At 37.2% G+C, this 12,359-nt stretch overlaps 1 protein-coding gene across 15 annotated transcripts in view; it reads right to left on the reverse strand.

Annotated features, from left to right (window-relative positions):
• HECTD4 (HECT domain E3 ubiquitin protein ligase 4) overlaps positions 1 to 12,359 on the reverse strand; it is a 168,933-nt gene that overhangs the window by 116,555 nt on the left and 40,019 nt on the right. For all 15 annotated transcript variants that reach the window (XM_081546311.1, XM_081546304.1, XM_081546308.1 and 12 more), the window contains exons 2-4: positions 5,218 to 5,735; positions 1,660 to 1,749; positions 897 to 1,027 (exon numbers count right to left, since the gene is read on the reverse strand). In XM_081546311.1, the coding sequence (XP_081402437.1) occupies positions 897 to 1,027; positions 1,660 to 1,749; positions 5,218 to 5,735 (739 nt within the window). The remainder of the gene's footprint in view (positions 1 to 896; positions 1,028 to 1,659; positions 1,750 to 5,217; positions 5,736 to 12,359) is intronic.

Raw genomic sequence — 12,359 nt, forward strand, 5'->3', positions numbered from 1 at the left:
CTCTGAATCCCACCCTAAATTCTTAGAGAACATCAATTTCTTAGAGATTGTTCTAAAGTATTCCATCTCTAAGTGGAAACAATTTCCTAGGGTTTTTAAAAAATTCTTACTTTATCAGTTATGCAACATTTAATGATATAGTCACAAGTACCAACTACAATAACAAACAAGTTTGGAAGCAAGGCGGACTCCTTGCAAGGCTGCAACTCTAGATGTAGAAGCAGCAGGGCACAGACTATAAAAAGTGTGTACTGGCCTCATAGGTTGTGTGTGCCATGGCACACCAGTCAGTACATCCACCAAACAAAGAAAGAGGCCTAATTCATCTGGCAAGTCAGTTAACTGCAGGACATTTCAGAGACCTTCTGCCATTTTCGCTGAGATCACAGAGTAAACAGATAGGTAATACTTGTGAAACTGTGTAAAAACATTTTAATGGAGATACTTCACAATTCATGCTCCTTTGAACAATCTTTTTTTTTTTTTTGCTTTTAGGACAGGAGGGCTCACCAACACACACACAATAAATTACTCAAAGAAACAGAATCAGGCAGCAAGATCTGATACTCTACTCGTGGATATAAAAACTCAACTTAAGGCTCCCATGCCCAAATTTAAATACTCAGGAATCAATTTAAGTAACTCATGCCTCCTTGGCAGGACTGTACGGATGATCCTTTTCCCTTGCGATAGTAAAACCTATCCATTTTCTTACCTCACGCAGTATCAGCTTTTACACTTTCACTGATAAAGCAGACAATGAACGCACTGTATAAGAAGCTTGAGCTCTTAATTAAAAGGAACACAGAGTTATATCTAAATCGTTTGCCACAATGATCTAAAACCACTCTTTTCATATCTTAATTTCAATCGCAGGACCCAAACCCTTGCATTACCTTTATTTTCAGAACTGGAGCCAGTGTTGCTATCTGGTGCGGGCAGCATGTCTTCATACCCCCAGGATACTATATGTTTGCCACCAAGCAAACAGGAGGGGGATCCGGGCCCCCCTTCCAAAAGCAACAGCCTAAAAGAGGGAGGTAGAGAATCATAAAGACACTGACACTATCCATTCCAGCAAGAAGATAAAAGTCAACTTACCATCTCAAAGAGCAGAAAACTACAATAGTTCTACACAAATACTATGTATCTGAAAAGATATTCATGAAACTTATATTTTTACATTAAAAAAATTATGAAGTAGTACTTATGTTATAATAAATTTGTAGCTATGTGTAAAAATGTATATACTTTACGTGTATACATGTATGAGAGAAAGGAAGGGATAGAGAGAGAGGGGTATGAACTAGGAAATACATACAACATTTGGAGTGGTTATCTTTGAGTAGCAAATTATGAACAACTTTCACTTTTTTTCTGTATATCTTAACATATTATCATCTTGAAATCTACAATAAAAATTCAAGACAAGCTATTGCATTTTTTTAATCCACTAAAATTAAAAAAAGAAAAACAACATGCTTTTTTAAGAAGGAAAAAACAAAATTCTTACGATGATTAGAATAGCACACTTACTTAAAAACATGAATCATTAACTGATTAAAAAAAATGAGTTTAGCAATTTACTTATTGGAAAAGCTTTAATTCTCAAGGCTCGCTTGTGTAGAAGGAGGGTGAGGATCCAAAGTGACAGCTTACCTATACAGCACATCAGCTACAGGCAGGGACCCTAAATCAGTCTGTTTCTGTAATAGATGGACTGTATGAACAAAAGTTTTCAATGATCCCCTAAAAAAAGAGGGAACAGAAAATCACTGAAATTGAAATGCCAAATAATAAGGTTGTTGATGTCAATGTTATTAATCACATGGGAAGCTTCCAAAATAAGTCTGTGTCTGCTGAGCAACTGAGCATGTATGCATGCTGCCAATCAGTAGATGTGCTGTACAAAATATCAGATATACTTGCTTCTTACCATGCTGGTTCTTCTTGTATTTGCAAAGGTAAATTATCTTCCCCTAACATGAAAGTTCAAAACAGAAAGCTCAAGCACAAAGAACAGGTGGTGATTACGCCTGGATACTCTTTCATCAAATCAATCTCTAGTCTAGAGGAGAGATTTCATTGGAAGAGGTTATATTTAAAGTCTAGCAGTATTCAGGATTAAATTTTTTAATATCTTTGTTAAGTTCATCCATTTTACATAACATCTCACCAAACCCCCATCACATTAAGTGTGACCAAAAAGAAAAACATTCAAATAATACTTTGTGCTGAAGGGTATTCCTTCTGCTTCCCCCTGCTGTGAAGTATGTGATTGTAATGCTTGCAGAGCTCACAAAGACCCAATTTCCTTTTGGTTCCAAAGGCTTGAGGCCCTGGGAAGTCTGTAATATGGTCAGCAGGATCTAAAAGAAGGTGCTTTTAAGATGCACAAGACTTACCTGGCCAGATCCCAAGTATAAACCACCACAAGAACATTTCCTGAACTAAATGATCATGGGTATCAGATGGGCTGATTTCAGACTGCTGCCTTATTTCTCTTAGCCAAGGCTTTAATTGCTAGGTATCATGTGCCTAAACCTCACAAGAAATGGAACACCCAACAGAGGATCAAGGAGGCTTAGAGTCCTCCTCTTAATTGTCCCCTTCCCTATCTCTGGTGTTCAAAGAATCAAAACCAAACAACCATAATGGCAGGGAGGCAGCAGACAGAGTATAAAAGCACAAGCTGGGAGAAAAGACCCCTAGGCTCCGAAACCGGGCTCTGCCACTCACCAGCTGCATCATCTCAGTCCTGTTACCAAACTCCTATAGGTTTTTACTTCATCATCTGTCCAACAAGGATACCTCCCTGGGTTACAACGAGGTTAAAATTAATGGGCTAGGGCACATTGGAATATTTAAAACCAGTAAGCCAACTATAAGATATTACTGGCTGCCAGATTCAGACGTTAGAGTAAAATTTAGACTCCGTCCATGGCTCCTAAGCCCCAGTGTGGTCTGGACCCTCCTCTCCCACTTCCCCTTCTACCACTGCATTCCAGCCCCCTGCTCACTTTGCTGTCCCTCAGCTACCTCAAGGACAGGAAGAGGATGAGATCTGTGCTGCTTGCTGTTCCTCTTGCCTGGAACTCCCTGTTACTGGATTTTTTGTGTGGCTGGCTCTGTGTCAACTGTCTAGGCCTCAGCTCAAATGTTATCTCTTCAGTAAGGTCTTCCCTGGCATCTCTAGCTAACGCTGGCCTCCACCTCCTCTTAAGTTATTCTCTATTAGTAAAATATCCTGATTTGTCTTCTTACTATGAATATCTTTCTCTGGAAATTATCCTATATGTGCCTTCATTGCTAGTTGTCTGTCTCTCTCTCATGGAAACTTTGCAATCTTAGGGACCATCTACTTTGCTCACTGCTGCATTCCTACTGCCTAGAAGAGTCCCTTGCCTGTGGTAAATGAGCAATAATGATTGACAAAATGCAATCTACTCAACTGTAAAATTAGAGATCATGAGTCACCCACCGTGAGTCACTATTTCTCTAAGACCTAGCAAGGTTCCTGGCACATCAGAAGTGTTCAATAAATGTTAGCTAGTTGAAATGAATGAATATCTTCAAAATAATTTTTTGGAAACACTGTTCTGTCTTTGAGAGCATCAATCTCAAAAGTTCAATAATATGCTCCTAAACACGTCATTAAAAGAGATGATCCAACCCTGAAAAGCATGTGACTTCTGAGGTAAATAAAGTCCAGACAAGGTGATAATATTAGCAACAGAATGTAGGCACTACAACAAAAACAACACACACACACACACCAAGAAGAAGAAAATAAAAACACTCATTTCTGCCGGATGGACTTTGGAATCTCAAGTACATGAAGCAATCTCAATAACCATCTGTTGGTTCAGACTAAATTAGGGCACAATAAAAAAGTGAGTTTTATGACCCCATGTTCATTAAAACATCTGAAATTAAAGAGTTGGTAATTATTCCAAACATCCTAAATCTGTCTAAAGATAGACAGAAAAATTTCCCAAAGTAGGACTTTTGCATTAATAACAAATCTATTTAGGGCTCAAAACTACCTTCTGCATATCTAAAAATTAATAAATAAATCTAATAAAGCCTTTACAGGGAAACTTATTTGGGTACCACCCAATAATGTCTCCAGCATTAAGCTCATGTCAGGACGTCCATACTCAACTACAGCCTTCCAGGATCTAAAACTCGGCTGTAACAGTTTGCTCAGGGCAAAGAAACTGACAATAAACGTTGGTGCCGTTTTGCCTTAAAAATAGCTTGAGATTGAACCATCTGAAGGTCAACTTTGAAGCCATAAAAATAGAGGAAGGAGTCTAAGGACTTCGTAATCCTCCAAGAAGTTATCCACATTTGCTTTGCTAACAAAAGGAAGAACTCAATCAAAGAGAAAATTTTGAAGGGAGAGGGACAGATTAGCAACATTAACCTGTCAGACCATGGTCCTAATGGTCCCTAGACAATTAGGTTAGAAGAAAGCAAAGGCAGTGAACCTTTTCTTCACAAATATGTGAGAGGGATCATACAGTTTACTGAGCAGGAGAATGTAAGAAATCTCTCCTGGAAAAGTAACTCCAAGAATATTTCTTATTGATGGTGTATCAATAACATCAACTTACACACGAAGGGCAGTACACTATTAAATCTTGATACACACACACACACACACACACACACACACACACACACAGATCTTTCAATTAGATTGATGGAGCCAAGCATCAAGGTCCAGAAATATAATTTGCGACCATATCTGTGTGACCGAGTCCAGGTGAGTAATAACCCATTCACTCACGGATGCACTCCTTACAGACAGGTGTCACAAAAAAATTTAAAAGCTCTACACATTTTTTTCACTGTTCTTCTGGTAGAAATACAGATATAACATCCCCACTAACCACTTGATGTAAAACACAGATCATCTAAGGGTAAGTAGATAATGGCAAGTGTTAATTCTCCATTTTAAACTGTTTAAGCTGTTATCATGATATAACACAAAGCAAAACCTTGAACTTGGGTTCCAGTTCCAACTCCTGGTGCCAAGTTTTGATGAAAGCATCTTAGGCACTGTCAAGGCTGTGAAATTCAATACTGAAAACAAAGAAGAACTTCTGAATGTTAAGACTTCCATCAAATACGCTTGCTCTCTCATTCACTCACCCAACCCTGGCAGCAGCCATCACAAGGTCACCGGTGGGTACCTTTGATTTTCCTTACCTGGCACATGCCAAAGCCACGAGGGCAGCAGCAGCATTTTCTTTTTGCTTATGTGGGATGTGTTGGCCTGTGTCAGAAGTCTCCTCTAGCCAGGAGCACAGCAAAGTTTCAATTCCATTGAGACAGTCAGCAGGCTCCTTGGTCAGGCTCAAAGGCTGGCAGTCGCGAAGGCAGTTCAATAGCACCTCAGCAGTGATATTACAGAGAGAGGGGTCTGTTCTACTCTGGGACTGAATAAGGGGGAAGACCAGCAGGAGCCCCATCCTCGATGTGAAGGGAGCTTGCTCGGGTTGCTGCAACAAGCCCTGGCGTTTGAGCAAGGCCAAAGTTTCTTCATCACCTGAATTCTCCCTTTCATGCTGTTCTTCCAAGGCCAGCTGGCGCTGGGCATTCCACAGTCCTCGCAAGGCATTCAGGCGGTATTCCAGCAGGCGGGCGTATGCGTTGCTCTGATTCCCACAAACAGAGCGCAGTCGTTCTGCTAATTCCGTCGGGTTCTTGGTCTCAAATGTTAAAATCTAAGGAAAGAACCAGTAGAGAGGAAGTTGGTATGTATTGCTTCCACCACCACTCTCATCTATGGAAGTAAATCTATCCACTGGTATCTAAAAATGGTCCACATCATGGCAGCCTGGATGGAAGGGGAGTTTGGGGGAGAATGGATACTTGTATATATATATATATCTGAGTTCCTTTGTTGTCCACCTGAAACTATCACAACATTGTTAATTGGTGATACTCCAATACAAAATTAAAATTTTAAAGTTAAAAGTTAAAAAATGGCCCACATCAAAAAATCTTTTGTGACCAAATATGAAAATGCGTGCTAGAAAGCCAGACTGCTGATGGAGATATTCTTTTCTTGGCATTTCTGCTAATGTTATTATTAAAAGTGAGATTAGAACCTGAATCATGAAAATAGTTAAATATGGAAGCCAAAGTTAATTTGGGTAACTCATCTTAGAAAGCTGAGGCATAAATATTTATTCAATCAATTTATAAATCTGTCTCTAACTTCTATTACCAATTAGATTGTCAATGAAAACAGAACAAGTTTCATCTCCAAAATCTAAAATACCTACAAATAAATGATTGTTTATTATCCTCTCCTTTTGAAGAGCATTCCATTCTTACTACTGTTAACCATTATTTCAATTGGTGACATCGTATACAGATTTATACAGTTCTCATTGATAGCAGAACCACCACTATTTTCTTTCCAAAAACATACAATTATCAGGAGACCTCCTTGAGATTTTCAGCAGCTGAGGAAATAATAAAACCTCAATCAACTAAGAAACAGACACTAAGATAAAGAATCAAACTAAATTTATGATGCAAAGAGTTTATACACGGAAGTTTGACTAAGTTAAGATGAATAGACTGTTATAACCAACAAATAAAGGCAAGCACTCCTGAAGCAAGCATATTAAAATAGATTATCAGCCACCAGAGGTGTCTGGTTCTCAGTAGACAAGAAAGTCAGAGTGGGAAGAGGCTTGGAACAAAAGCAAAGAAAATTCTGTCAAGTCATTGGCACTGGCATTTTAAAGGGTCATAGGTCACTCTATTTTGCTCATAAACTGCAAAATCCTTTTTTTAACCTCAAATTTTGTCCTTAAACCCTTGTAACTGCCTAGCTTAGCTAGACATGCAAGCCACTAAACTAAAAAAACATTCAGTTTAAAAAAACATTCTAATTCAGAATATTAACTACATGTGTATCTCATTTAACTGATTTTAAAAAATAGTCAACCCATTTAAAAGCAACCAATTCAAACTTCAGTGCCAGTGTGTCAGATCAGAAATAATATCCAAATGCCATAACATTTCAACCAACAATTTAGCAATAAAAAGAAATGAACTACTGGATCCCCACAACCTCAGTGAATCTCAATGGCATTTTGTTGAGTGAGAGAAATCAGTTTCAAAAGGTTCCATCTGCATGATTCTATTTATTACCTTCTGGGGAAAAAATGTATAGTGATTAAAAAAACAGATCAATGGTTGCCAGAGGTTGGGGTACACGCAGGGTGTGACTATTTAGGGATAGTATAAGAAGGTTCGTGAAGACAAACTGCTCCATATGTTGAACAGTGCTGGTGGTTACATGAATCTTACATGTGCTAAGTGGTTGCATGAATCAATACATGTGTTAAGTGGTTACATGAATCAATATATGTGCTAAGAGTCATAGAACTGTGCTTTCCCCCCAAAAAATATCAATTTTACCATGGAAACAGTGACAGACTTTATTTTCTTGGACTCCAAAATCACTGCAGATGGTGACTGCAACCATGAAATTTAAAAGATGCTTCCTCCTTGGAAGGAAAGCTATGACCAACCTAGACAGCATATTAAAAAGCAGAGACATTACCAGATCTCTGGTTCCTCTACCTTTTCTAAGGTAACATTAAACTCAACTATTTACTTTTATTACTAAGTGCTTCTGAAATCTGTTCCTTCATGGTTCATAAAATGATGTATATGGCAGAATCTGAGGTTAACTCCAAATATTAAGATTATCTGAAAAAATACATACTATACTTCTGCATTTTTCTGATGGTTCTATTTTTTACAAGCACTTTAGTTATATTTTTAGCATTCCACCTGAAAGACAAATATTCTGAAAGGATTTGAGTTATAATTAACCAAATAATACATAATATACACACTTAAGTGACTGTTATGTTTATTGATTTAGCAGTATCTAAAGCACACTATGCTTTCAGAAATCCATTAGATTACTCAGCATTATCCATTTCAATGGCCTCTTATGAAAACTAAGAACTGTCTGATATACTGCTGTTTTTAAGAATTCTAAAGTTCGAAAGTCATGGCCTAAAATCATTTTATAAAGAAAAAGAGATTATATCTTTGGGTTTTAGTGAGTTAGCTATGGAGGATCTCTTCTGGTACTTAGGAATATTAAATAATTTGTCTCTGATGCTCATATAAAACCACTACTCTTAGTAACGGCTCTTGATCAAGAAGATAAAAGACCAAAATATCATTAGAAAATTAATTTTTTTTTAAAAAAAGGAAAAAGGCTATTTAAGGAAAAGGGAAGATCCCTGATACCTTTAATCAGAAGACATGTTTACTAACTGTACTTTGGTGACAATGCTGAAGTCACCAGAGTATTAAGGGAATGACACTCACAATATTAACTCAAAGTCTTAATGTAATTTTTTAATCATACGTGACATACATGTTTTGAAGCTAAAAAACAATCATTCTGGAAAGCTAAGAGAAAGGAGGCAAAATATTCTTTACCAGCCATATCTAGCTTTGAGCAAGACTCCAGTATTCGACAGAAGTTAGAGAGGATTGTATCATTTTAGACAACTTTTTTTTCATTTGGAAAACACAGAACATATACCTACCAGTCATGATGCGAAATGTAAAATGCTAACATGCATTTCAAGTAAACATGGTAGGGATAATAAGCATATAGAGGCTTTTCGGGTAATAGAAAATATTATATATACACATTAGGAAATTAACTAGACTAATAAATCAGTAGAAAAATTAAGATTAGGGAATGAACTACTATACTTCCCTAAATGTAAATCTCAATTTCCATCTACTTTGCTGCTCAGAATACTGGAGATGTAATTCTCTAAAAGGGTCAAGATGTAGCTAAAACATATATAATCTCCTACCTCTGAAAGAAACAGAAAGCAAACCCATTTCTAAGAATTTATCTGAAAGAAACATTCCAGAAATAAAAACACACAGAGATTTTCACTGCAGTCTTATCACAGTGTAAAAAGTAGAAGCAATCTCAAAATTCAGAAGTGTTCAATTAAATTATAACATATCATAATAGAGTATTATGGAATAAATTAAAAATAATTAAAACTGTACAACAATAAAAAGCAGTATAAAATTGTATATGCCCTATAATAAGGTAAAACATACTTATTCAATTTTGGAATGTCATTAATATTTGAGGTAATATAAACAGGTGGGTTTTTTTCCTCTATTAACAAAAACAATGACGACAAGTTAAATAGTTTATATTGAAGAAAAGCAGTCATAACTAGAGCTGGTATGTTACAGCAGCAAACATTGTCTTTAATAACTCCTAGTCAAACAAATGGTGACACAACTGATATAATCAACATTTGGGGGATGTATCTGACAAAGCACAAGCATAAGGACCATAGGGAATGTTTTCTTTAAATCAATTCATTAGCCCCATCTATTGTACTTCAGCAGCAGTTTTTCTCACTGTAGGACTTGTTAGGTGGGAAGACTGTGGTGGGATGGGGGAGACCACCACAGATGCTGAGAACTATCAGTGAACAATAAAACCCTTCATTCTCCAAAAAGAAATGAGATTTAAAACTCAGGATCATGGAAGCTCCAAATAAATTATTACACTCCCTAGTACATATAAATTATTATACTCCCTAATATGGTTCATTAACTGATTCAATTCATTATATGAACTTGTCAGCATAAAATAAATTTATACCTGAATTATTTCAAAGCAGACTGAACTGGCCTGACTTGCAACCCCAGGACAAAACTTTTCAGTAGAGTCTACAGAATACCAAAATTCTCTCAAAAGTTAGAGTGAGTTTTTAAACCCTTTTACAGATTTTCCTACAATTTTTTTACATTATGAAGATGGCAGTCATGGTCAAATTGAATTGCATCTGGCAACTCAAAGATCAGAAAGATTTCATGTGAACCAAGTAAATGAATCAAGAATGAAAGGATGGAACTCTGTCTCTAATACAGAAGCCTAAATCAAAAGTGGATCCATTATCAATTAAATTAGACCCTGAAGCTGCACAACCTTATTCATTCTTGTATAAGAGTATTCAAACTCTCATCAGCATCTATTTTTTAAAATGGTCTTAACTGATAACCACAATTAAATCTCACACTTTAATTCATGAGTTTTAGCCCTTAGCTTGGTGCCAAACTAGGAATGGACTCTGCCTTCTTACCAGGCGAATTAGCTTTGGCTCAGTTCTAGAGAAGGCAATGGCAACCCACTCCAGTACTCTTGCCTGGAAAATCCCATGGACGGAGGAGCCTGGTAGGCTGCAGTCCATGGGGTCACTAAGAGTCAGACACGACTGAGCAACTTCACTTTCACGTTTCACTTTCATGCATTGGAGAAGGAAATGGCAACCCACTCCAGTGTTCTTGCCTGGAGAATCCCAGGGATGGCAGAGCCTGATGGGCTGCCGTCTATGGGGTCGCACAGAGTCGGACACGACTGAAGCAACTTAGCAGCAGCAGCAGTTTGGGAACTCCAGCACGCAGTGATTTCTCCCAAATCACTGGATAAACTGAGAGTTTTTATTGAGAGCACAATTGTTAGAACTCTGAGGACTCCTAAATGCAAGAAATCACTGTTCAAATTCTTTTTGTATAAAAGTTCCATCTTATCCTAATCCCTGCCTAGTTTTCATCTCTGTCATGTTCTGTGACCAGGGTTCTATTTTTCCATCTCCCTGCTAATGTGGCCTGAATGTCCTATACCACTAAGTCTAAATCCTACCTATCATTCAGAACTCAGCTCTGCTCCACCATCAACTTTGAAACACGCTTTTCTTCCTCTCACTTCCCCTTCCGAGAATAACCTTTTTATTAGCTGCTTTATAAGTTTTGTTGTTAAGTCTTGTCCAACTCTTGTGACTCCAGGGACTATAGCCCACCAGGCTCCTCTGTCCATGGGATTTCCCAGGCAGGAATACTGGAATGGGTTGACATTTCCTTCTCCAGGGGATCTTTCTGACCCAGGGATCAAACCTGAGTCTCCTGCATTGCAGGCAGATTCTTTACCTACTGAGCCATCAGGGAAGTCCCAGATAACCTTTTGGTATTCCCATATTATCTAGGACATACCTCTATCAAAGGGTCAGATACAAACTCTAAGAGAAAATGTGCCTGCTATTTCAGCAGATGTATCAAAGATTTGTTTTTTAATATTTATTTTTATTTATTTGGCTGCACCTCATTGTAGGCAAGCGAGACCTTTAGCTGAGGCATGGGAACTCAGTTGCGGCATGTGGGATCTCACCTCCTGACCAGGGATGGAACTCTGCATTGTGAGCATGGAGTCTTAACCACTGGGCAACCAGGGAAGTTTCTCAATGAATTTTGTTTTCTCCCTATACTACTTCATATTACTTTGTTTTTAAATTTTTAAACTTTTTTTAATTGGAGGATAATTGCTTTACAACGCTGTGTTGATTTCTGCTGCACAACAATGTGAATCAGCTGTAAGTATACATTTTTCCCCTCCCTCTTCAGTCTCAGCCTCAATGATTTGTTTTTAATAAATGATGTCCATGAAGGAAATGTAGTGAGTGGTATGTACAGTGACTCTTCAAAGTTGATCTGAGGCAGAGTCCAAATCTAAAAATTTCTCCATGTTACAAAATCATTTTTTTTCACCAAAGTCCTAACAAACCAATACAAATCATCCTTCTATGCTTAGTAATCAACAGAGTAAAATTCGGAGAAAGATGTAGAAATGAACTCTCAAAATGGTTTCAATGCTATTACAAATTTTATTATTTTTTCTATTTAAAGAAAAAAGATAACTATGCAAAGACTAACTTTACTTGTTATTGCTTGAATTACATATTTAATGAAAAGAAGCATTGTAACATATTCACCAAATGCTTAGCATAAATATCTTAGTAAGTCACTGATGACAATTTAAAAATACAAAAATATAACAACTTGAAAAAGGAAATTATGCAGCCCCCAAGATGTGTAACATGTACCACACTCTACTATAATGTTATTTAAATCTGTACCCCTATTTCAACTGTGAACTCTGAAAGAGGGAACTATGTCTTATTCATACTCCTATCAGTGTTGGATAAATTAATGAATGAGAAGATACATAAATTCCAAGAATAATGCTCTTAGGATGTACAGCTGGTTCCCATTGTTACATCTAAGTAACCTTGCCTCACTTGGACTAATTATATTTCTGCCTTCTGGAGCAATGGAAAATAACTCTTCCTCTTCCATGTAAGAATCTTTTAATTAGATGAAGAAAATATATGTAATAGAGGAGGGAACATGAGATATGAGTTAGGGTAGTTGCTCTCAACCCTGGCTAAACATTGAGAACTGCCTTGAGAGCTTTCGCATAATATTTA

The sequence above is a fragment of the Giraffa tippelskirchi genome, chromosome 11, assembly GCF_054371585.1.
Source record: "Giraffa tippelskirchi isolate mGirTip1 chromosome 11, T2T-mGirTip1v1.2.pri, whole genome shotgun sequence".
Lineage (NCBI taxonomy): Eukaryota > Metazoa > Chordata > Mammalia > Artiodactyla > Giraffidae > Giraffa > Giraffa tippelskirchi.